This window comes from Podarcis pityusensis, assembly GCF_964106645.2.
Source record: "Podarcis pityusensis genome assembly, chromosome: 16".
In the NCBI taxonomy this organism is placed as follows: Eukaryota; Metazoa; Chordata; class Lepidosauria; order Squamata; family Lacertidae; genus Podarcis; species Podarcis pityusensis.
Window position 1 is genome coordinate 11,924,269 of NC_138041.1, and position 25,180 is coordinate 11,949,448.

The window sequence follows — 25,180 nt, forward strand, 5'->3', positions numbered from 1 at the left end:
ATGGACATAAAACATGCAAATTGAATCAAATACTGCACTCTCACAGACTCACAGCACACACGCTGGTCCTGTGCCCTCCTCTGCTGCCCCAGCCCACAGGGGGGTGGGGAAAAACCACAGGACAGGATGAAAACACATAAACATTTACTTGTTCTCAAGGTGGTTTCAAGGTACTGGTGGGCAAAGGGTAGGAGGGGCGTCCTTTGCACAGCATCTTCACTCAAAGAACTCTTCTTCCCTGCAACTGGAGGTGAAGGTGTTCCACATGCTGCTCCATCTGGATGGTGAGAGGGTGCTCTGATCCTAATTTTTTGTGGTAGTCTGAGGAGGGGTGGTAGAGGGGAAAGAGGTTACTTTTACATGCCACACATTTCCGCAGTTTCTACCATCACAATATGGCAGGGTGCATAAGTGACCTGAGTCTCTGGGACCTTGCCCTGCCTCTCGTGAGATGAGTCTGCTTGATCAGGACAAAGGTCCATCCATTCTAGCATTGCGAGAAGCCTGCAAGTTGGACCTGAGGGCAGCAGAAACTCTGCTCACCTGTAACGATTCCCAGCAGCTGGTATTTAGCAACGTATGAGAAGCCTGCACCTCTGCAGGAACCTCACCCGCCATGATCATGAGAATATAAAATGAGCCTTGTTGCCGAATCAGGTCAGTGGCCCACCATGAGTCCTCTTTTCCCCAGGACACATCCTCTTTTTCAGGGGCAAAATTCGAGACAAATTGCATTCATTTGCTTTGAATGGCCACCCCAGTGTCATAGCGTCCTATTTTTTTTTTATCTTCAAAATATGGCAACCCTAAATTCTAGTCCCACATCCTATTCTCACAGTGGCCAATCGGTGGTTGTGCTCCTACTTCCAGGGTTGTTTCCAGAAAGCAGTTATGGGAGGCAGGACCAGTGCTTGATGCCATGAAAGCTTTCCTGTGGTGTCCTGCAGGGCTCCATCTTGTCCCCATGTAATCTAACATCTATAATTCCCCTCATACAGCTACAATTCTGAGAGCAAATCCCCTTTCCCAAGGAACCCTAGGCATTCCAGCTATCTGAGCAGAATTGAGGTCTCCTAACAACTCTTAGCAGCCTCAACAAACTGAAGTTCCCAGGATTCTTTGGGGGGAGCCATGACTGATTAACGTGGCATGCTGCTGCTTCAAATGTATGGTGCAGATGGGGTGTAAATTACAATGATCATTTCTGAATTTTTGTATCTATACAGTGGTATCTCAGGTTACATACGCTTCAGGTTACATACGCTTCAGGTTACAGACTCCGCTAACCCAGAAATAGTGCTTCAGGTTAAGAACTTTGCTTCAGGATGAGAACAGAAATCGCGCGGCGGCAGCGGGAGGCCCCATTAGCTAAAGTGGTGCTTCAGGTTAAGAATAGTTTCAGGTTAAGTACAGACCTCCGGGATGAATTAAGTACTTAACCAGAGGTACCACTGTATATTAGTATGAACACATTTTACAGAAGTCCTCCCACTTTGGGGCAGGGGGACAACGTATAAGTGGTGGCTTGACTTCAAGAGGGAGATGTGTCCTTGTGATCACAAAAGCAGGCTAGACTTGCAGTACACAAGCCTTTTCCTCACCAAACAGGGTTTCCACTAAGATGTCAAACACTTCTTCCTCCATCACTTCCTGGAGTGGCATGGGCATCTGTGGAATGGGGAAGTGAGCAAGGGATTAGGGAGATACGTTCAAAGTACACACAGAACCCCTCAACCACCACTACCATCACTTCAAGGTGATATTCTGCTTACTTTTTAAATTCAACCATTTCCCCCCACCCCTTGTGATTTTTAAAAAATCTGAACATTTTAATAATAACAATGGTTTTATAATTATTATAATTAAATGATTATGTATCATCATTGAATATTACATTTATTCATCTCCAGCTTTGTAAAGGGTCTTGAAGCGATTTATAATTGTAAAAAACATTCAAGTCCAAAGTCCAAAAGGAACATTAAACAGAGGGCTCATCCAGACTTCCTTTTGTGTTGTGTTTCTAGGCACAGGTCTGGACTTTCCATGTCTGAATACCAGGGGTTGGGGGGGGGGGGTTGGTCCTGGTGCTTCCCCCGGGAAAATCCACATTTTGCTGCTGGATCAGAGCAAACGGCAGTCAAATTTGCAGCAGATTGCCATTTGCTCTGATTCCGCAGTAACGTGCGGGTTTTCCCAGACCAAGTGCTGGGACAAAAAAGGCCACTTGGATGCAGATCTGGAAAACATGGAGCTGAGCTGTGCCTAGAAAGCACAGAGCAAAGGTACCTGTGGGTCAGCCTCCAGGGAAGAGGCAGGCAACCCTTTTCAACCCAAGATCCACATTGCCATGTGTGCAACGCCTTACAGGGGCCACATGGTACTGGTGGGTGGGGCCAGAGGCAGATGTTTACCTTTGTACACAGTAGGCTAGTGAAATGCAGAGGTTGGTGCAGCAGGAGGCAAAATGTGGGTGGGGCACTGGATGCAACATTTATTTGTGTACAGCAAACTTTGTTGTTGTTGTTGTTTAGGTAAAGGTAAAGGGACCCCTGACCATTAGGTCCAGTCTTGGCCGACTCTGGGGTTGCGGCGCTCATCTCGCTTTATTGGCCTAGGGAGCCGGCGTACAGCTTCCGGGTCATGTGGCCAGCATGACTAAGCCACTTCTGGCGAACCAGAGCAGCGCACAGAAACGCTGTTTACCTTCCCGCCGAAGTGGTACCTATTTATCTACTTGCACTTTGACGTGCTTTCGAACTGCTAGGTTGGCAGGAGCAGGGACCGAGCAACGGGAGCTCACTTCATCATGGGGATTCAAACTGCCAACCTTCTGATTGGCAAGTCCAAGGCTCTGTGGTTTAACCCACAGCGCCACATCCCCCTTAAACAAAAAGCCAGAGGTTCCCAAAAACCCATACACACCTCTCTGTTTATGACAACAATAAGAAGATGAGGAAAATAAGAAAGAGAAGATTGAACAGAACTGTGAATGCTATTTGGACAGAACTGTGAACATCAAAGCAGCAGCAAGAGAGATGTTTGGATCCCTTTCTGAGCTCGAAGCATGGGTACCCCCAACAAAAATGTAAAAATTTGGCTGTGTAATTTGGAATTAATGTGATGTGATTTGATTGGCTTGTTAATAAAAATTATATTTTTAAAAAACCACACCTCTCTGTTTACCGTCCAGGCAAGCAAGAAGGCATTGTTTCAGACAGGCGACGGTACTCTAACAGAGTGCAACACAGACTGTGGAGAATGCTGAGGGCTTGATAGAAAGGCCTGGGCCTGAGGTTCCCCAGCTCTGCTCTAAGGGAAACATTCAAAGTGTTTTGAGGCCTATACTTCTCATCAATAAATAACACCACCCAAAAGTGAAGTGGTGATATCACAGGTCACGGAGTTCCTTGCAATACAACTGAAAGGTCGAATTGTTGAAAGAGGCTTACAGATATTTTGGTGTCCCGCTCATGTTTCAGTAGCCTTTGCTTGTAAATTTTATCCTAGGATGAAAGGAAAAGGACCAGTCAGTTATGGATTGGCAGCTTTCCCCCTTTTCAGAGCCATGCATCAGTACCCAAAGATTCCAATCCCTATATTAGAAATAAATAAATAAATAAATAAATAAATAAATAAATAAATATTCATGAAAACCCACCAGCATTTTAGTATGGAATTCTTCCAATAAACACATTTCTATATGCAGTTTGGACTAATGCACACGTTTGTACAAACAATTTCCCTCTATCTAATGCATTCTTGTATGTCCTTTTCATGAATACATTTGTTTGTACACTGACTTTCCCCTAATAGAAGCATTTTTTGCAAACACTGGTCCGAGAATTGCACTGCAAAAATTCAGGTAAGCTCAAGCTTTGAAGGATATCCGTGCTTCGGTTCCCATATTGTTCTCAGAAACAGCAAATTGGATAGATTTACATTTAAACGAAATCAAATTTCTCCCCCATCTTTCCTCCCCACCTTGAATCTGGATGACAGATTTTGCCGCCTGAGGAAGAAAACCCAACTGTGGCCTTCCCCAATGGCGTTAAATATCGAATCTGCCACCAGTGAGCGGCCTCTGTTAACAAGGGTTGTCTGTTTAAGAGCACAGTCCATCTTTTTTCCCTTCCCTCAAGAGGAACCCATTGCTACATTGTCTTAGCTGCATCTACACACACCTGAGTAAGCTGGCCCACGTGATACCCATGTTGGTGGGCCATCTTCCAGTGGCTTATTTTTTGCCCCATGTTCCAGACAGAGCTTCCTGTGTGAAGTGAGGAAACAAGGCGTAAGAAGCTGAACATAGGGTAAGGACGGGGAAACATGTCCATTTTGGTTTCTCATTATTCCAGTCTTAAGCTGAGCTCTCCACATTCTCCTCATCAGTTCACCAACTAGTTTTTTTTAAGTCATCCTGAAAATCCACCAGCGTTTTTAGTGTGGATGTCTCCTAATATACACAATTCCCACTCAAACTCCAAATTTCCATAATAGGACGTACTCAGTCATGAAACTCACTGGGTGATCTTGGGGCCAGCCACAGTCTTTCAGCCTAATCTACTTCACAGGGTTGCTGTGAGAATGAAATGGGGAGGAAAATAACCATTTATGCTACTTTGAGCTCCTCAGAAGAAAAGTGGCATATAAATGCACACATGACCTTAGGATATGCATTTCTCTCAATTCCATCAAAATCAGGGGCATGGTTGCTGGTGACAAGAAAGGGAGTCTTTTCTGTGGCTGCTCCCAGATTGTGGAATTTCTGCCCAAGAGCAGCTAGACTGATTCTCTCCTTGTTATCTTTCACCAGCAGGCTAAGACCTTCCTGTTCAGATAAGCTTTTGAAAACTAAGATGCAGACAATGCTGATCACTAGGTTGCTATAAGCCGCCCAGAGTGGGGTATAAATATAATAATTGATGGGGAAGAAGAAGAAGAAGAAGAAGAAGAAGAAGAAGAAGAAGAAGAAGAATATTGCTGCCAGGGCAATCTATCTTTTATTTGCTGGTTCTTTTATTTGCTTTGTTGTATTTCAACTTATGTTTTTAACTCGTTTGTTTTCATTAATTTGTATAAAGTGTTAAGATGCTGAATCCCAACTTGGGAGAAAGGCAGGATATAAATACCTTAAATAAATAAAATTAAATAATTAGTTGACTGGGGGTCTGCATGGCAAAATTCAGAATGCAGAAGGATGGGTGAATTTGGGTTCATCTATTGCTTCAAATTCAGGATGAATGTGCCCTAAAGCACTGGTAGATTTTCAGGAGAAGTCTGGGAGGGGCAGGGGCAGGCCCATTCACTTATCTAGGAGCCCTTCTCAGTGGCAGAGCAAGCCAATCGGGAGCCTGGGGTGGCACACGTGCCTTGTGCCAGGGGCAGGGCCAGCTGCCTGCGGGGCGGGGCAAGCTGGGGCAGGATGCTCCGTGGGGCCTCCAAGGAGTCTGCTTGCCTCTTCCCACTCAGCCACTCTACAGCTGAGGGGGAGGTGGTGGGTGGACCATTTGGGGCAGAGCGGAGCCTGCAGGTGCCCAAGCCACCATGTCACTCCCAGGAGAGATGCATGGCTCGGGCACGCTGCAGGCCCCGCAGTGAGTGTCGCCCAGCATTTTGTCACCCTCCTCAGTGCTGACACCCGGGACGGCCCGCCTCTACCACACACCCCTTCCTCCGCCCCTGGTCCTTCTCCCACTCCAGTGATACAACCTCACCTGCAGTTGAAGACAAGGATTCACCCTTCTGTGTGCTATCCTTTGCAGCTGCTTCAGCCTGTTGGGCAGGAGTTTAAGAGTTTAGAAGCAAGAAGAAGAGGTAAAGAAATCTGTTAACTAAAAATCAGTATATAAGTAGGGCTGCCATACATCCAGGTTTCCCTGGACATATCCGGGATTCATCCATCAGAAATAGCATTCAAGCAGAATTTTCAAAAATTGATAAAATGCCCGGGAAAACATGGGCATATGGCAATCCATGTTGGAAGTGTTGTTTTTTTTGGTGAATATCCTTAAAAATAGCTGGAAAATGTCAAGTTTTCTGGAGATTTTGCAACAACTCAATAGCTCAACAACTGCAATACCTCGACAACTTCTGTGTCTGAATTTTCAGTTTTTGAAATATGGTGACCCTAATTCAGGTCAAGGCAGACCAACATCAAAAAGACAGCTACAACAACATTTAGCATTTGCACTAGCTCACTCATAATGTTCAAAAGTCTTCACAGGTCTTACCTGCAGCGTGATATTTTTAAGAACCATAGAAGACAGGTCAGTATGATTAGCCCCACATTGCGGGCTGAGGGATGGCTGACCTAATAAGGCCACTGTCCTAGCTCTCACTGCTGGCTGAAGTACTCTGACTCAAGTTTCTGCTTCTGCCAAATTATTTAATACAGAAATTTGAACGATACATAGGCAGGGCAGGGGTTAAAGGTACAGCAGGCATGGGCGTAGCCAGGGGGAGCAACTGCCCCCCCATCAAGTAAATAAAAAAAAGACTTAACTAAAAGTAGAAATTGTAGGAAGATTTTGACATTTTCCTGAGCACTTGGGCCAAAAGAAAGTAATTTAAAACAACTGTTACTGAGACATTTCATTCTAAATCTGCTAGGCAGACAGAAGATGATGACAGGTGGGTGTCCTGCCCGGCAACATACTGTAAATCCTGACTACACCCATGACAGCAGGTGAATTGTGAGCTGAGATGGATGTTGAGCCAACAAACGATCTGCCCCCTGTCTCTTTCCTTTGAAGAGCGAGGCAGGTCCCAAGCTTCAATGTGGCAAGCTTTTGAGCACTGGCATCATGTGCTGATGATCGTCTGTCCCCATCAGCTGTCTCTAAAGGGCTTTGAAAATGGTTCAGTATATTGAAGTATATGCTGCAATTGCCTCAACCCGTGTCTGCTGTGTTCACTGCCACCTCCTCAAGTTAGGAAGAGGCAGCAGTGGATGCCACATGGCTGGCATTAAAACTCAGCATGCTCAAATATCTGCAGAGGGACCACTATTGATCCCTGTCCTTCACCTCCTATGCAACTGGCTTGGTCTATAGCAGGGCAGAGCAATCTTTCCTATTGGGCTTACTGGCGCGTTGCGCCAGGGTGCTGGCTTCTCAGGGGCACTCCAGCGAGTGGGGGAGCTGTGAGGCTTTGCAGGAGGCCTCCCCTTTCCCTGCACGCCCGCTAGCTATGCCCCGTCAACCATATGGCTGGCAGGCGTGCAGCTTCCTTCCCAAGCCTCCGCAGGAGGAGAGCGATCCCCGCAGAGGCTTGGGGAAAGGTCAACAACTCTGGGAAAGGGGATGGGCGCCAGAGGGATCTTTGAACCACGGCGCCGGATATGCTTAAGATGGCCCTGTAGCAGGGGTCCAAAAACTTGGGTCTTAAGCTGTTTTTGGACTACAACTCCCATCACCCCTAGCTAGCAGGACCAGTGGTCAGGGATGATGGGAATCGTAGTCCAAAAGCAGCTGGAGACCAAAGTTTGGGAAACCCAGAGCTAGGCAAACCAATATTTCGACTTGGTAGAAGACAGTTTCCTATGTTCCTGCCACACAAGGACCCATTCAAGGGTGGCAAAAGCCCTCAAGGGTGCCAGCTTAGATGTGCCTTTGGTCTGATCCAGTCTTTTCTTCTGTTTACATGCTACACCAGGCTTGCCAAGAAGGGCCACAGATAACCATCATACCAGCAAGATTTTCATGGGCTTGGTGGCCACAGGAAAGGCCTAGTGTCACACTCTCTGGAGGCTGGGTCCAAGCAGCAGGTGGACAGTCCTCCTGAATACCAAAAGCTTACAGTTCTCTGCACTCCCTACCTTCCTTTTCTCCTCAGAAGAGGTCTCAAAGGGCACTGTCTTGCTACTGCAGGAAATGACGAGGGTGGGGGAGGAGAAAGATAGATCCAGGGTTAGAGTTGACAGGCTGTAGGAGAAGGTTCATAGATTATGGGGAGAGGGGAGGCAAAGCCACCTTTGGTCAATGTTGTGGTGCTAGAACACTAGCTCAGCATGCAGAAGATCCCAGGTTCATTCCCCAGCATCTCCAGGTAGGACTGGGAAAGACCCCCACCTGAAACCCTGGAGAGGCAATTGTAGGCAATATTGCACTAGACAGATTAACAGTGAAGGCCAACGGGGCAGTTGTTTGGGGTGGCAAATTTGAGGAGGTGTTGCATTGTGACTGGGGAGAGATAGATAGGAGGACAGAAGAACCTCCCTGATCCTCTCTTCAAGAGTACCAGCTGCATGCCACCCCTGGAGTGGCTCTTGCTCCTTCCAGAAAGGCCACCATATTGTGAGAGATGAGTTTGTACACAGCTCTCTCATCTCTAGGGGCAATAAATATTTTCTGCCCAGGGGCAAGGGACACAATAAATACTTGTGGTCTCTAACTCAGTGCAAAGGATATTATTTTGTTGTGCCTACAAAGGGAATTATCTTTCATTATTATTTATTCATTAAATTTGTGTACCGCCCTTCATCTGTGGATCTCAGGACTCCTCTCTGTCTGAGTCTGCGCTCATACTGCGACTCTCAGCCTCTACACCCCCACAATTGCTCAAACCACCTGCTTCTAGCACCTCCCAGCTCGTCCCTTCCCCAGATTGCTCCCCAGTGTCACACCACCATGATCCAGGATCTAAGTTGCTATCTTCTGTGTCCTCCCGGGGGGGGGGGGGTTTCTAAGGCAGGCAGCTCCCACCACTCTTCCTCATCCAGCCAGTCCTTGACACTTGAGGAGTTCGCCCTGTGCTTTTTGGCAACACTGGCTGGGGCATCTCTGCCACAAATTTGAAAGTAGGCGCAGCATTCCAAGGTCACCCTCACTTGGATTCATACCTTGAAGAATGGAGGTCTGGTTTCTTTGACTCATCCTTTTCTTCCTGCAGTGACATTTATAAATTAGAGGGTGACTCTCCAGCAACAACAACAAAAAAAGTAATTTAGTCAAGGCAAGACTTTGGGAGCAGGAGGGGTCTCCCCTCCATTATTGTATTTTATTTTTATTGTATTATTGTATTTTGAAGTGAATGAAGCAATATACGCACAATATAAAGCAGAGGTGACGAACCTGGTGCTCCCCAGGTTTTGCTGGACTACAACTCCCATCTTCTCTGACAACTGGCCAGGCTGGCAGGAGCTGATGGGAGTTGGGTGTCCAATGATATCTGGAGGGCCACAGTTTAGCCAACATGGGGCTCATAAGACCATAAAAGCACAGAGTCTAATATTAGCCAACTGCACCACTCATCTCTATCCCAACCCATGGATAATCTGGGCAAAAAAGAAGTAAAGACTTGATTCCAATCAAAGAGTTGGAAGGGACCCTGAGGATCATCAAGTCCAACATCCTACAATGCAGAAATACACAGCTGTCCTATACGGGGATCGAACCTGCAACCACACTCTAACCAACTAAGGCCAGGGGTCTGCAACCTTTAAGACAAAAAGAGCCACTTGGACCCGTTTCCAAAGAAAAAAAACTGGGAGCCGCAAAACCATTGCGACATTTAAAACAAATATATCTCTGGAGCCGCGATCTGACAGCGGGCGGGAAGGTGACGTCGGGACGGTGCATGACTAACGCACGCACCGCCCCCATGCGACGTCACAGCCAGTGCAGCGCCCGCCACAGTGGGGAGTGTCGGGGCGCACAATGCACCTCCTCCCCTCGCTAGTATCCGCCCCGGAGCCGCAGCAAAGGTGTAAAAAAGCCACATGTGGCTCCGGAGCCGCGGGTTGCTGACCCCTGAACTAAGCTATCCAGGCATATTCCCTTACACACTTCCTCCCTGTGTGCCACCCAACACATCTTAAAGAGATGAAGGGTCCAGGTAAGCACCTTGGAAAATTACAATTATTGACCTTCAAAGTGCCTCCCCCCACCCCCACCCCCCGGCCAGCAATCCAAATATGCTGGGCAACCCACCATTCAGGGATGAAAGATAAACAAGAATAAGCGGCCTACCTCATCTTCAGATAAATCCTGGCTCAGGATCCGAGTTAACCTTTAAAAAAAGAGAGAAGGTCCTGTTCAGAGAAACATCCTATTTTCCAAGAGAAAGCACACTGGGAAAGAGGTGGCCTACAACAGAAATTTGAGAGTATGGCTTGTCTGCTGTCTGTTAAGATACCTCATAATGTTCACTGATTGCCTTTTCCTGGCCATTCTGGGCCATTCTTTTGAAATTGTGAATACCTTGACTCCAGCATCCATTTTCACAGATAAATGTATAGATATCTGCTCTTTTGACAAGTCTGCTTAGAGAGTTATCAGTACTTGCTATAGCAGTTTCACAAAGGGGAGTCTCATGAATAATGTGCTGCTTTGTGACTGGAGGAGTCTTGAGGCTGACTAGGGGTCAGACATGGCTGCTTTAATGCTCCCTGTACTAGTTCAGTGCAAGTTTTACTGGTAAAAGTGTAATTTCACTAAGAAATTGGTGGATTCACCGAGAAATAGGGCTAAGTGAAAATAACCACTGTAAATAGGCACATCCGGATACTAAGTTACCTTTTAACTGAATTATGTTGCAAAGGCTCCGGGCTCTGGCAATCCACGCTATGCCACTGTCCTTCACTTCTGCCCCCCAGCAATTCCACTGCCACCGTGCACCAAACTCACCAGGAGATGGGGCGCTTCCTCAAAATATTGCCGCTTGGCTTCTCCACCCCCGTGGTGGGGCGGGGAACTGATTGGCAACATGGCACTCAGGAATGCCCCAGCACTTGCTGAACTTGGCAGGGGGCCTGGGTGCTCCTCAAAGCATTGTCGTTTGGCTTCTCACCATGGTTTTGGAAGATGATCAGCAGCACCATGTCGCGGAACGCTTCCCTCTCGGTGGCAGAAGTGATGGGGCAGGCAGAACACCACCTCTTTTACTTCCACCACCTGAGATGGGTTTCTTCAGTCCACCTCATGGGTGGGGTGACTCTGCTTATTCTGAACACATATGGAAGGGCCACAAGCTCCCTACCCCTGCCTTTGGTTCTTGCCAACATTTCTGCACATTGCCATGGATTTGAAAGTACCCACAGTGTTCCAGAGCATTTCTGCTTTTGTACCTTGAGTCTTTCAGGGACAGCTGATGCTTCGTTTTCATTTGCTGCAATAACAGGGATACATTAGAAGGCACACTATGCTCCACCCCAGAAACTGCTCCCTGCATCATCATCATCATCATCAACATCATCATCATCATCATCAAATTAAATTTATATCCTGCACTTCCTCCCAAAGAGTCTACAAACAATCACACACGCTCACAGGTAATACTTTCAAAGTTGCCAGGAACAGAAACTTTCAAATGCCTGGGCAACCAGGAATGTTTTATAATTCCTCCCAAAAGTTACTAAAGAGAGGGGAGGGCATCCACAAATGGGGAACCGTCACTGAAAAGGCCCTGTCATGGGCCAATGCCCACTGGGCAGCACTCAGCGGTGAGGCAGCACCACCAGGGTATCCCTTCTGGTCATAGGGCCCAAGGTGGACGATATTGGGAAAGGTACTCTCTTTTGCTAGTACTAATATTTTTAATTGGGCCTCATAGTTCACTGGCAGCCAATGCATCATTTTCGGGGCTGGTGACAAAATGGTCCCATGGAGCTGCCCCACTTGCCTATCTAACAGCTGCAGCCTTCATATAGTCTCCAAGGGCAGCCCTGCACAGAGTGCACTACAGTAGTCCAGATAGGAGGTCAGCAGAGCATGATCAGTTGAGGCCAGTACACAACTCTGCGAACATTCAGTAAAGCCTTCAACTGTTTGGGATCTGAATCCTTGAAGGACTATCTCCCTTCCCATGAGCCTGTCCACACATTGTCTGGTAATTAGGGTGGCCTTACTCTCTGAGTCTCTGCTCCTGAAAATGTGGAAAGCAGGGAAATGCAGAGATATATACTTTCTCTTCAGGGGCACCCAGGCTGTGGAACTCTCAGCTCTATGAGATATAGTACATTACTTTCCAAAGCACATTTAGGGATAATCTTTTTTGGACATGCTTTTTATGGGGGGGGAAATGCTTTTTAGCAACTGATTTATTTGCAGTTAACTTTGGATAATATTGGCTGCTGATTTTATTTTATTTTTATTTTTTTAATGCTGCTTTCCTTCTGCAGGTTTTTGTTTCATGGTTTTCCTGGTGTATGATGAGATTGTTTGAGGGTCTGAAAGTCCTACGCAGCATGGAAGGAGTAGGATACGAATTCAAAAACCCACACACACATGCATCCCCCACCAACCACTTCCTGTCTCCCAAATCTTTCTATATTGTATCCTTTGCAACCTCCAGCTTGCAACCCCACTGTACCACTAAGTCACCACGTGACCATAAGGAATACCCTTGCTAGACCAGAGCAAATGGCAGCCAAGTGGTGAAGATGCACCTATTTAGCTCTTGCTTTTGACACCTGTGTTTTCAGGACCCCCCTACTCCTGCAACTGTCATTATTGTGTGTGCAGTGTATTTTTACTGAGTTTTTAAAAATCCTAAACATAAAATCAATGGCATAATAACAATAATTTTCATAACCAAGTCTGAAATTGTATCATAATAAAGATGGGGGAGAAGGCAAAGAAAAGCAAAGAACAATCACTGGGCAAATGTAAAAAAACACAATCTTCAGGGATCATATCCAGTAAGAATAACAAAAGAAACCTGATTTATACTGCAGTTTTATGAAACGCGGGTACAAAAAATATATGAAAGGGTATGTAAAGAGAAAAATAACACAAGGAAAAGCTTCAGATTAAACACATTGACTGTTATTTGTTTCCAGAGTTTTTAATTCTGGATTTTAAATTGTTTTAACTTGCCTTGGAAACTGATGGTCAACGGCAAGTAATAATGTTATTGTTGTTGTTGTTGTTGTTGTTGTTAGTCCTTCACCTGGCTTGCCTTCTTGATTTTTAAATGAAAAGGCAGAGGTGTCTGGTGCATATTGTGACTGGCAGGGCACAACGCATCAGTAGATAACACCAGAGCCAATGGCAGGCACTGACTGAGCTAACTAATTCTAGCTTTGACCCCATCTTCCTCCTCCCTGATGGATTATACAAGGGGCAACGCTGAGACTAGGAAGGAAGAAGCTGACTGATGGAGCCACCTCCCATGGTCAGGTTCTAAGGAGGAAGGCAGGCAGGCAGGTGGGGACTGGCTGAGAAGTTGGTGGGGCAGGGCCTCATTTGCTCTACAGCATGTCAAGGGATCCCATGGTTCATGGATGAGAGTGAAGAACAAAGATAAATTGAGATGCCTACCTGGGTGCTGGGCAGCTCGGAGCTGAGCAGTTTAGCTATCCTTTAAGAAAGAAAGTAAGTCCAGGTCAAAAATCTGTCCTGTTGCCCAAGAGCTTCCATCTCTATTGTGGCCAGTAGAGTTGTAGCAATTTCAAAAGTTCAGGGGCCCCTACATGATAGTCACAGTCACGTCCCCTTCTAAAATGATACAACCTTCTAAGATTATACAGCAATCTTATAATCATACAATAATAATACATAGGGGTCCTTCTCCTAGATGGAGATTGGAGTTCCATAGGGGTTTGGATGCCTCCTTCCAGCAACTCCTGCAGCCAAGCTGGTGCCAAATGTATTGATTTGCTTTGCTTTGGAAAATATCAGCGTGGCCAAGAGAGAGGTCTTGTTGTCTGGGTAGTCCAGGACCTCCATACACACTGCCAAGGCTCGTGCCCCAGAGAGAACAAATAGGGATATAGTGCAATGATTCATGGGTTGTCTTTAAGCTAGTTCTACTATTTTCTGGGCACACATACAGGCAATGGTTGTGCTCCAGTATCTTCTTTTGGAGTGAATTAAGTTGACTTAAGTTGTGTTTCCCTTGAAGTTCCATGGTATGTAACAGAACTTGCACACCACTCTCTGGGAACCAAAGCACCTTGGGATGTCAGTCTTCCTAAATGCTTAGATTTGGAGCCTATATAGAACGATTCTTCCCCAGTGTCCTTCCCACGGCACCTTCTCCAGTGGAGCCAATTCTCAGTTGCTGACTCTCCTTTCACTCTGATTGACTCCAATCAGCACAAAAAGTGATAAGACTGCTTCCCAGTGACTAAGGAAGCTCCCCTTTCATGCTGATTGGGAGATACCACAGGGGGGCTTTGTTCTCCCCTAATGCTTTTGGCACCCCTCCCACCCCAACAGATTTGAAAGTGGTTGTACCAGCCCATGATTATCACAGTTTCATACCTTGGATGCATATTCTTTCTCTTATACTTTTCTGGCACTTCTGAAGCTTTCTGCAATAACGTTTATAGATTAGAAGGGACACTCTCGCAACAGTTAGCTCCACCCCTCACTGACAAAACCCACACAATTTGGCTCGCTGTCTGCTATGGCAAAATTTAAAGTAATGAATTGCATTATTCCACACCATTCCCAACGCATATTGGTTGTGGTGAACTGAAAACTATGACAGTGAATACCAATTGTATTATCTGTTTTGATTTCCATCCTAGATATGAAACAAGTAAGCAAACATTGGCAATCTCCCCCCCCGCCCCCATTTCTCTTTTCATTTGAGTTCTCTGACAGCCCAACCCCTCACTACACCCTGTCTGCTCCCTCAACCCCAGTGAATGCAGCACAGAGCCTTATGAGTGGCCCTCTTCTCAAACCTGCCCACCCCACTACAGCTTGTCCCTTATGAGTCCAGTATTGAGCTCCACTATGACCTTTGCTCCCCACACCCCAGAAAATCAGAGCACATTGGGCCTTGTTTGCACGTGACAATAAACTATGGTTTGCCTCAACATGTCTCTCCCCACTACCTTGGTTTATTTCTCATTTACTGCTCATGGATTGCTTGGGGGGCAGGGGACAAAACATATGAAGGGGAAATGGTGGGGTCACTACCATCCAGAAGCACAGTTCACTGATGCACAGTCAAACGTCCCAGAATAAAATGTTTGAATGCAGACCAAGAGGTTAAATGCAAAGGGATGGGGGATTATGTAGAGCAGCATTCCCCTCCATTAGGAAGGGAGGTTCTTTGAACCTATGAAAGAAACAGGATAACGGGAACCCCAGAGCAGTTAGTTACTGAGAGCCAGTGTGGCATAATGGTTAGAGTGTTGGCCTAGGACATGGGAGAGCAGGGTTCGAATCCCCACTCAGCCATGAAGCTAACTGGGTAACCTTGGGGGCCACTCACCATCTTTTAGTCTAACCTAGCTCACAAGGTTGTTGTGAGGATGAAATGGGGAGGAGGAGAACCATGTACACCACCTTGAGAGCCTTGGAAGATAAAGGTGGTATACATAAAAATAAATAAATAAATAAATGTAAATAAATGTAAATAAATAATACTGAACCTATAAATGAGAGAAGCTTTTGATCTCAACAGAGACAGATGCTCACCAGGTGTTTTGTTTTGTTTTTAAAGAAGCAGGAACCTTAGGGATGGCGGGGGTAGTAAGTAAACCCTCAAATTATGGTCCAGCTTTGGACAACGTTGGAGAGTTTTTGCCTAGATAGAATGTCTCCTTGAACTAATACCTCCTACTTGCCTGGAGGGAGGACAGAGAGGGGTGTGTGAGTGTGTAGGTAGAAACTAGGCTACTGTACGAAGGAGCATTCTTTGCTCCACCCACTTTGGCCTCTAGCCCTGCTCACCTGTGGCATGTGGCCCCACAAAAATTGCTCAGAAGGGAAGACTGAAAAAGAAGTTCCCCACTTGTGTGTTAAGGAGATTGGCAGAGCCTCCAGGTCAGCCCCTGGCAACTCTACTGGCATCACTCCCTGACATTTAAAGGTGCTTTAGCTTAACATTTAACAGTGATGGAACAAATCAAGATTTGAATGCACAGACCTACCAATTTCTTCTGGAAAGTAGGAAGATCCCGCATGATTCTATGAGTTAACCTTGAAGAAAAAGAGACGGCTCAGGTTAAAGTCACATCTTGTTGCTTGGGGAAAAGTGGGGACTAGTCAGGTTGGGCCATCACTGTTAGGGGCAGGGTGCCTGGTGGAGCTGCCTCCTGGGGGCTTCTGCTGCCTGAGGTAGCCACCTCAGAACATAGCCATTGTGGCTGGTAGCCCTTGATAGCCTTACTCTCCATGAATTTGCCTAATCCCCTTTTAAAGCCATCCAAATTGGTGGCCATCACTGCCTGTCAGGGGAGAGAATTCTATATAACTATGCGCTGTGGGAACTGCTTTATTTTGCCTGTCCTGAAACTTCCAACATTCAACTTCTTTGGGTTGCCCTGTTTTAGCCTTTTGTCATTCAGCCCCACCCATCTTGAGATTGCTTCAACTACCTTGGAATTGTGTGTGTGTGTGTGTGTGTGTGTGTGTGTGTAAAAAAAGCATTGATGAACTCCATAAGTGGTAGGTTCCTGATATGATAATCCCTGGTGGCAGGGGAGTTATCCCCAAAATTGTATTAGTGCTGACTGGCTAAAAGCCTGTAGCTGTGGAAACTGATCTGCTTCCCCTGGCACTGCTAATGATTTGCCTTTTAAGGCTGTTTCAGGAAACATGGATGCTAACTGGAGGGAGGGCGAGACTGTGGACCAGGATTAGTTTGCTCTGACCCTGCCTGATGGATGCAGGAAGGGAACTGCTTGTTGAGTGATGACCACATGGAATTTTAATTTGGGCATGTTTGTGTCTCCATGGTCAGAAGCAGGGCTAGTGGAGGACAGTCCATTAGGGCAAATGAGGCATTGCTCCACTAACCTCAGTCTACCCACAGCCAGGCCCCACCGGCCTGCCTCCTTACTTACAACCACTCTAGGTGGCAATGCCACCAGCCTCCTCTTCCTTAGCTTCAGTTGCACTTGTGAAATTTAGCAGGGAGGACGAGGATGGAAACAAAACTAGAATTAGTTGGCTCCACCTGCCATTGGCCCTGGTGCTGCCACCTGTTGGGCTTCCTGTATTCCACCCTACCAGTCCCCAATGGGCAGGATCCATGACTGAGCACCCAATGGCCACCTTCCCGCAAAAGCTGCTGGGAGTTTTTAATTCCAAATCAGAGGGAGTAGTAGCCCTTCCCCTTGTCCTGAGATCTCTTGGGTTTCCTGGGCAAAGCGAAGGGTGAGGCTCAGGCCCTCCTTTCAGAAGCTTGGCCTTGGATGGCCCCTGGATGGAGGCATGTGGCAAACTCAGGAGCTGCCTCTGGGGCTGTTGAGTGTCTGAAGCCACTGCCACTGTTGCTTTTTAGGGTGTGCAGTACTTGCCTCGCTCCAGGTGCTGGCAACCCACACTACGCCACTGCCTAGATGGAGCAATTATCTGACTCAGTAGAATACAGTTTCCTACATTTCTATGTTCCTATACTCTGGGAGCTTCCAGACAGCCTGTTTATTGGGCATTTATCCTAGACTGTTTGCATGGAGATTAGACAATGCTGTCTATTTAATGAGCATTCTTTCCCATTTGTTTGTGCAAAAGTTAGACAACATTGCCTCAAAGCAACTGTTATTCCACACATGCCAGTGTACTTCTCTTATTTTAAAAAGTCCCGTCTTTGGGGGAACAAGATTTGTCACACAAGAGCTTCCAATTGCACAACCTGGATTTGCTGGGATGTGAATGCACCCCACCTGGAAACTAGAAAAGCTCTTGAAGCATTCTCTGTCCTATGTCAATCAGGTGAGTTAGTTATTGCACAGGGCTTGGTGTGTGTGGGGGGGGGGTCATACTTAGCAAAGTAACCAGGTGGTCCAAGTTCCTCCAGCGGTTTCTCTCCAATCTCTCTTATTTTCTGTAAATTGAAGTTTAAAAAGTTTTAAAAGCACACCCAATGTGCACTCTCAACCCAGCCTCTTATGAGAACCAGAGGTGATGGGGAACTCCACTTCTTGCCCAGCTTTCTTACCTCTTTGTGTTTAACCCACAAGCTTCCAGCACTAGATGGTCTGAAGGAGCAGCAAAAAAAAAAGGGGGGGGGGGGAGAAAAGAAGCAGAGTTCAGGTAATATAAAGTACTCAGGTTGTGTGTGGAAGGAGGCCAGTGGAAAGTCACCCACTTTGCATGCAAAAGGTCCCAGTTTCAATCCCTAATGAATCTCCAGGTAGGGTTGGGAAAGGCTTGCTGCCTGAAACTCTGGAGAGCCACAGTCACTCACTCTAGACCAGGCATGACCAAACTTGGCCCTCCAGCTGTTTTGGGACTACAACTCCCATCATCCCTAGCTAACAGGACCAGTGGTCAGGGATGATGGGAATTGTAGTTCCAAAACATCTGGAGGGCTAAGTTTGGCCATGCCTGCTCAAGACAATACTGAGTTAGATGAACCCAGTGGTCTGACATGGTAACAGGTAGCTTCCTAGAACTTAAGAACTGCATTTTAAGGGCAGTGCCGCAGATCAGCAGCAAGAGCACCTGTTTTTCATGCAGAGGATCCCAGGTTTAACAACAAAGGATCCCAGGTTTAACAACAACAACAACAGCCCATCCATCTGGCAGGGGTTCCCCAGCCATTCAGTGTTGCCACCTCCAGGTAATACAGTAGCTGTCAAACGGCTTGGCTCCCAAACAAATCGGTTCCCGAACACTGCAAACCCAGGAGTGTTCCGGTTTGCGAACATTTTTTGGAAGCCAAATGTCTGACTCAGCTTCCAGCTGAGTGTAGGAAGCTCCTTGGTTTTCGAATGGTTCCGAAGGGACTCCTGGAACAGATTAAACTTGACAACCAAGGTACCACTGTACTGGTAATATAAGAATTAGGAATTCAAGGTGTCTATTTTTTATTTTAATAATGTTGCAGTGTTTTGCTTTTAGTTAGAATGCATGAAAGAAAAGGTTTGCTTTCTGCGCGAGGGTTTTGTGGGCCTGCATTTCACAACCCTATGCTCTTTAGGTCATAAGCAAGAAATCTTATCTAGCCCTGTGAGCCCTGAGAGTGGCACAAACACAAGGTCCCCCAGGATGTTATTCTAAGTCTACCACGTGTTAATCAAAAATCCTTGAAGTTTCCTGAAAGATAGAAGGAGGAACGTCAATAGAGACGGATCATGAGCTAGGTTGTCAGGGTAATGTGTGACGTCCAAAACCTAAAATGGTCAAATGACCTAGGCATTTCTGGTCACCACAAGGTAATTAGGGGGTGAAGCTGATGGAATGGAGCCATATGTGTTTTGCTTTTCATGACCTGTAACCCTTCCTGACATAGGTTTGAGAATGTTTAGATGTTTTATGATTCTTTGCTTGCTGTGTTTGAACTACTATATAAGGTTTTGTTCTGATGTGCCTTGGGACAGACCTTTTTAACTGGCTCTGTCCTAAACACTGGGTCCCTCCTGGATGATGGACTTGAATTAGTTTTCTTGGTTCCATGGTTTATTTAAAAGGTGGTACCTCACCTGTGTTATGAACAAGGTGGTGTAGAAGTGAATTCTTACCACACTGGGAAAGCCTAAGACCTTTGATAGCCCCTGCCAGTCAGTATAGACTAGACAGACCAATGGTTTGACTCAGTATAAGACACTGTTAAATTAAAGAACCTTTTAATGAGGGTGAAATAGGAGAGTACAAAATATGGTTTGAAGCTCAACATAAAAAAAAACGAAGATCATGGCCACTGGTCCCATCACCTCCTGGCAAATAGAAGGGGAAGAAATGGAGGCAGTGAGAGATTTTACTTTCTTGGGCTCCATGATCACTGCAGATGGTGACAGCAGCCACGAAATCAAAAGACGCCTGCTTCTTGGGACTAAAGCAATGACAAACCTAGACAGCATCTTAAAAAGCAGAGACATCACCTTGCCAACAAAGGTCCGTATAGTTAAAGCTATGGTTTTCCCAGTAGTGATGTATGGAAATGAGAGCTGGACCATAAAGAAGACTGATCGCCGAAGAATTGATGCTATTGAATTATGGTGCTGGAGGAGACTCTTGAGAGTCCCATGGACTGCAAAAAGATCAAACCTATCCATTATGAAGGAAATCAGCCCTGAGTGCTCACTGGAAGGACAGATCGTGAAGCTGAGGCTCCAATACTTTGGCCACCTCATGAGAAGAGAAGACTCCCTGGAAAAGACCCTGATGTTGGGAAAGATGGAGGGCACAAGGAGAAGGGGACGACAGAGGACGAGATGGTTGGATAGTGTTCTCGAAGCTACCAGCATGAGTTTGACCAAACTGCAGGAGGCAGTGGAAGACAGGAGTGCCTGGCGTGCTCTGGTCCATGGGGTCACGAAGAGTCAGACACGACTAAATGACTAAACAACAACAACAACAACAAAGACACTGTTAGAGTCAGGAAGGGAGTGGGGGATCAACTGTGTATTGCAAAACACTTAGCACCAGTCATATGCAATGGCACATACCTTTCCAGGAAATTGGGGTACATCCAGTGTTGGCTGGTGACAACACAGGGCAGCATGTGGGCACAAGGAAAAGTGCCACCAGATTACTGGCTTGCTTTCTCCACCCGCCCACAATTGCTTGGAGCTTGGAGTTACTTGAAGGAAAGGCACTCTCCACATACAAACCATAAATCGATAGATAAAATCAGAAAGTACATGGTTGTCTCCCACTAAGTAGACGCCTTCAAGTCAATAGACTTTAGTTAGTTGGTACATTCCTCTCTTGGTCCTGCTGCCTGCTGCACAGGCTACCCAAGGCTAAGGCTTACATACACCTCCATTTGCCCTCCGACTTCCCCCCAAGGAAACCTGATCTCTAGCTCTGAATCGGAACAAAGGGCAATGGGGTTTCCTGTTTGTTTCAGTCTAGCACTAAACAAGGGAAAGTGGAAGAGCAAAGGGAAAACCACTCGGACCTGTGCCTAGAGAGTCCACTTGGGATAAGCAGAAGTGTGGACGAGCCCTAAGTCATGGTTTGGCTAAGTGTTGTATCCAAGCCTGTGGTTTGTCTTGCGCCAGACAGATCACAAGCTGGGACCAAGGTTTGTTCTATGGCATATCACTTGTGGTTTGTTAGTTTGGGGGAGAAAAATGATGACTCCAGCCGGCCTCAGGAAGTGTGGCAACTGTAGCACTGGGGGTGGGGGGAAGAAGTTGCAATCTTTACTCTGGGAACTTGCCTGTTTGCTAGTGCTAAGCCCATCATTGCTTTGCTTCCATTCTCATTTGGGAGTAGGCCATTATTATTTTGAAATTTATTCCAAGCCAAGTATCACTTTGATTTTTCAGTGTAGGAGGCAGAAAATATCTGAGACTCCCAGCACTGCAGGCAGGGGGCAGGTGTGTGTGTGTGTGTGTGTGTGTGTGTGTGTGTGTGTGTGTGCACTATGGGGTGATGCTAATCTCTACATGTGGGACAGATTGAGGCAAGCTGGTGCTTTTTGGGGAGGGTTCTCTTACCCCTCCTCCTTCTTCATCTCCTCCTCTTTGCTTGATAAAGAGCCTTGTTTCCATTTGACCTTCTCTGAGGATTCCTCTGCTTCAGCCTGCGGTGATTCACTGTCCCTGCTTTCCTGGGTCTCAGTGTCCTCAGTTTCCTCCTGGGTGTTCTCTTCTTCCGTTCCCTGCTTGGACATCTCCCTCACCCTGCCTTTCCCTGCTTCATCCCATGATGAGGAAGGCTCACTTCCTGCCTTGGACCTTCTCTTTGCCGAGGCTTTTCTTACTTCACGCTGAGGTGATTCACTCTCCGTTTCCTCTTTGGACTTTGTCTGGGCTTTCTCTACTTCATTCTGCAATGCTAGGCCTCCCTTCCTTTCCTTGGACTTCTCTGTTGCCTTGCCTTTCTGTACTTCACCTTGAAATGCTGGACTTTCCGCCTCCTCCTGCTTCTCAACTAAGAGCTTCGCCAATTCGCCCTGCAGTACATTATCCACTTCTTTCCTGAGTGCCTTCTCCTCTTCTGTTAGCTTCTCTGTACCAGCCTGTAATGTCAGTTAGGGGGAGAAATTCATTTCAGTTCACATTTCAAGGCAAACCTTCGTAATCTGCACTTTTTGAAACAATACATGAACTGAAACACAGCCATCCTTCAGAATTTGCACTTCTCCAATTTTTGAATCTTTTTTTTGTTTTTGTTTTTTTTGCAGGTCCATAGGAACTTACCTCCTCAGTCCCACCCTTCCAAAGCGGGGGGGGGGGGGGGACCTCAACAAGGAATCTCCCTTTCTTACCCTGGAAGAAGAAGAAGAAGAAGAAGAAGAAGAAGAAGAAGAAAAAGAAGAAGAAGAAGAAGAAGAAGAAGAAGAAGAAGAGGAAGAAGAATCGGCTCTTGGAGATGCTGGGGGTGTTGCTGATTTTTTTGTTTTTTTGGGGGAGACTATGCCACTGCCCCCCTCCCCCTGGGGGAAAAAGAAAGAAAGAAAGAAAGAGTTGAAGTTTAAGTTGAAAAATGTGTCCTCTCTCTTTGTTTTTGGTGGTTTACAAACAAAAACAAAAACCTAAACAACTTTGGTTAAAAAGAAAAGAAAGCTCAACAATTTCAGAACTTTGGGGGTGCTGGGAATTTTACTTTTTGAAATATGGCCTATTTTCAGTAGAAGATTTTTTCTTCAAGACGCTTAGGAATAACCTGAATACAATGCTCAAATCAAGTTCTTTTTAAGGGAAAGACAAAAAAAGGAATCAATGCCTAACCCCACCTGTTCCAATTACCTGCTCTGTTGTGCCTGTGGTAGGCTTCTTCGCTTTCCTGCTGCTTCTATCCATTAGGAAGCCTCTTGGGGGTGTGGGGAGAGAAAAAGAGAGAGATGAGGACCTTCCGTTTTGACCCATGCCCATTTCCAGTGGGTTCTGCCATAGGCCTTCATTCCCTTTCTACCAAACATTTTACTTCTGTGGTCCCCTCAATCTGACATGCTTTGCCCAGCCATCTCCCCCAGAGCCCGGTAGTTCACGCACATCAGGGGTGAGCAACCTTTTTGGGCAGTGGACATTTTGAGAAAGTGCCGTGGGTACCAGTTCCAAAATGGCTGCTCTCTCTATGTAGCATAACACAAAATGGCTGCCTTTGGGAGTGTGGCATAATAACCAATTGCCTATTCCTCCTGAGAGACCTCACATGCAACATGGACAGGATTGGGTTGCTTATGGGCAATTCCTCCTCAGTAAATCTACCAAAAGGGAGGAGTGGGCAAAGTCTTTACAAACCCAACGGAGAGGGGTTCTCACATTTCAGATTTATGAGGCCCAGGACCAATCACAAAATGAAGTTGTGGGCCAAAGCCAGCCACAAAATGGCGACAGATGGAGGCAGAGTTTGGCAGAATCTGCAGGCAGTTTACTCACTTCTTTTTTTTACTGACACTAAACTTATCTTTGGGAATTACTAAATTCTTTGCCGTGGCATTTTCCTTGCGGCAAGGAGTTTCGTAGCTCAGTTTCCCTCAGCCTAAGTACAAAAGGTGTTTGGGTTGTTTTTTTTAAAGCTCTTTAGACGCTTTGGCCCCTTTCAAGCTTAAATATTCTTATTGCTGGGAAAACATCTTCACCTCTCTCACCTCCACCCCTGTGGGGTAGAACAGGACTTGAAAAGACTGCCTCTTCTTCTCCAACAAGAAAAAGAACAGGTCCTTTACAATATGGCGAACGCCACACAAGAGAGCCATTCAGCACCATGGCAACAGAGAACAACAGATCCTTCCCGAGTTCCAGTCGTCTTCCTTCCCTCCTTTGCAGTTGCTGGTTTCTATTTTAAATTACACAGGGCTCTTGTTCCTCTCATAGCACCCAAACACAGGGTGTGCGTGCACACTGTGCCTTTAAAGCACATGCGAAGCACATCATTTCTCTCAAATAATTCTCTCCTTTACTCCACACAATTCACGGCAACCTTTTAACAAACTACAGTGCCAAGGATTCTTTCGGGAGGGAGGGAATATGCTTTGAATGTTCTTTAATGGAATAGCGCGTACCCAGAGACACAGAGACATTTCAGGACTTGGAGCAGGCGTTGGTGCCCACCAGGACTTCCTCTAGCGCTTGCAAAGGTTTCAGGAAATCGGCCCTAAAAAATCTATAGAACATATTCCTCCTCAATTCCCTGTTGACACAAAGGTCACATTCACACCATACATTTACAGCACTATTACACCACTTTAACTAAGCACAATTCCTGGGATTGTTAAGGTGCTGTAGTAGCAATTTGAATATATGCTGTGCATCAGATCTGACTCACCCTCTCCTATATTGAACACCCCCCCTTTAAACATGCCAATATTTCATTGCACACCCACCCCTAGCAGGGCTGAGATTGCATACCCTCCAACATTTCTCCGATGAAAATAGGGGTCCTGTTTATAAAATATAATATAATAATAATAATAATAATAATAATAATAATAATAACAACCCCACCCATATGACTGGATGGCCCCAGCCACTCTGAGCAGCTTCCAACATATATAAAAGCATAATAAAACATTAAACGTTCAAACAGGGCTGCCTTCAGATGCCTTCTAAAGGTTATATAGTTATTTATCTCCTTGGCTCGGGGGTTGCATAACTCCACACCCTCCAACATTTGTCCAATGAAAATAAGGACGTCCTAAGGAAAAGCAGGACATTCCGGGATCAAATCAGAAACCGGGACGGCTTTTGTAAATCCAGGACTGTCTCTGGGAAACAGGGACACTTGGCGGGTCTGGGATTGTCCCCAGCCTAAAATCCTGGTACACAGGAGAAAAGGTAGCTGCCTTAGACCACTGGGTTCATCTAACTGAATATTGCATACACTGCCTGGCAGCAGCTCTGTCAAGTTTCAAACAGGGAGTCTGTTCTAGCCCTACCTGGAGATGCTGGGGATTGAACCTGGGATCCTCTGGCCTGCAAAGCAGATGCTCTCCCACTGAACTACAGCACATCCAATGTAGTGAACCACAACCAGAGCATGTAAATAGTGCAATATTTCCAATGGAAACAGGATGAGGCAATTGCACTTCCTGTCCTACCCACCACAACTGTCCCCATCAATACAAAAATTATTTCTCAGTTCCCTTTCAAAAAGCGTGCTTTGCTCTCTCTGCTGCCGCCTGTAATGCCTGGCTGGCATCCCAGATGTTGGGGGTTTTTTTTTGTTTTTTTGCATTACCTGGAAATTTCACTTAATCACCATCCTCCTTCTCTTTCCCACCCTTTTTGCAGATCATTAGAAAATCTATTAAATAGAACACGTGGCCCATTATATGCCCTTAGGGAATTCTGTTATTTCTTTCTCTCAGCTACATTTTGAGTCATCTCCCTCAACCCGCCTGAACTTGAAAATTAAGAGAGGACTCTGCGCACCAGAAA

General features: G+C 46.1%; 1 protein-coding gene across 1 annotated transcript; it reads right to left on the reverse strand.

Moving 5' to 3' along the window:
• Positions 1 to 127: 127 nt before the first annotated feature.
• Positions 128 to 24,825, reverse strand: LOC308465549 (uncharacterized protein). The gene is made up of 17 exons (XM_080985526.1): positions 24,679 to 24,825; positions 22,547 to 22,610; positions 21,293 to 21,816; positions 17,842 to 17,881; positions 17,666 to 17,727; positions 15,830 to 15,878; positions 14,205 to 14,254; positions 13,260 to 13,299; positions 11,066 to 11,106; positions 9,969 to 10,008; positions 8,840 to 8,883; positions 7,817 to 7,862; positions 5,715 to 5,772; positions 4,182 to 4,267; positions 3,450 to 3,503; positions 1,602 to 1,668; positions 128 to 321 (listed from the first exon to the last, which is right to left on the reverse strand). The coding sequence occupies exons 2-17, from the start codon at positions 22,598 to 22,600 to the stop codon at positions 221 to 223; spliced, it is 1,356 nt and encodes a 451-aa protein (XP_080841652.1). The 5' UTR covers positions 22,601 to 22,610; positions 24,679 to 24,825; the 3' UTR covers positions 128 to 220.
• Between the last annotated feature and the right edge of the window lie 355 nt (positions 24,826 to 25,180).

Coding starts and splice junctions, on each gene's coding strand:
- LOC308465549 (XM_080985526.1), bottom strand. CDS start 22,600: ATGGATAGAAGCAGCAGGAAAGCGAAGAAGCCTACCACAGGCACAACA. Junction 14,255..15,829: donor CTACTTTCCAGAAGAAATTG/GTAGGTCTGTGC, acceptor ACGTTATTGCAG/AAAGCTTCAGAAGTGCCAGA. Junction 4,268..5,714: donor ATCCTTGTCTTCAACTGCAG/GTGAGGTTGTAT, acceptor CACTTCACACAG/GAAGCTCTGTCTGGAACATG.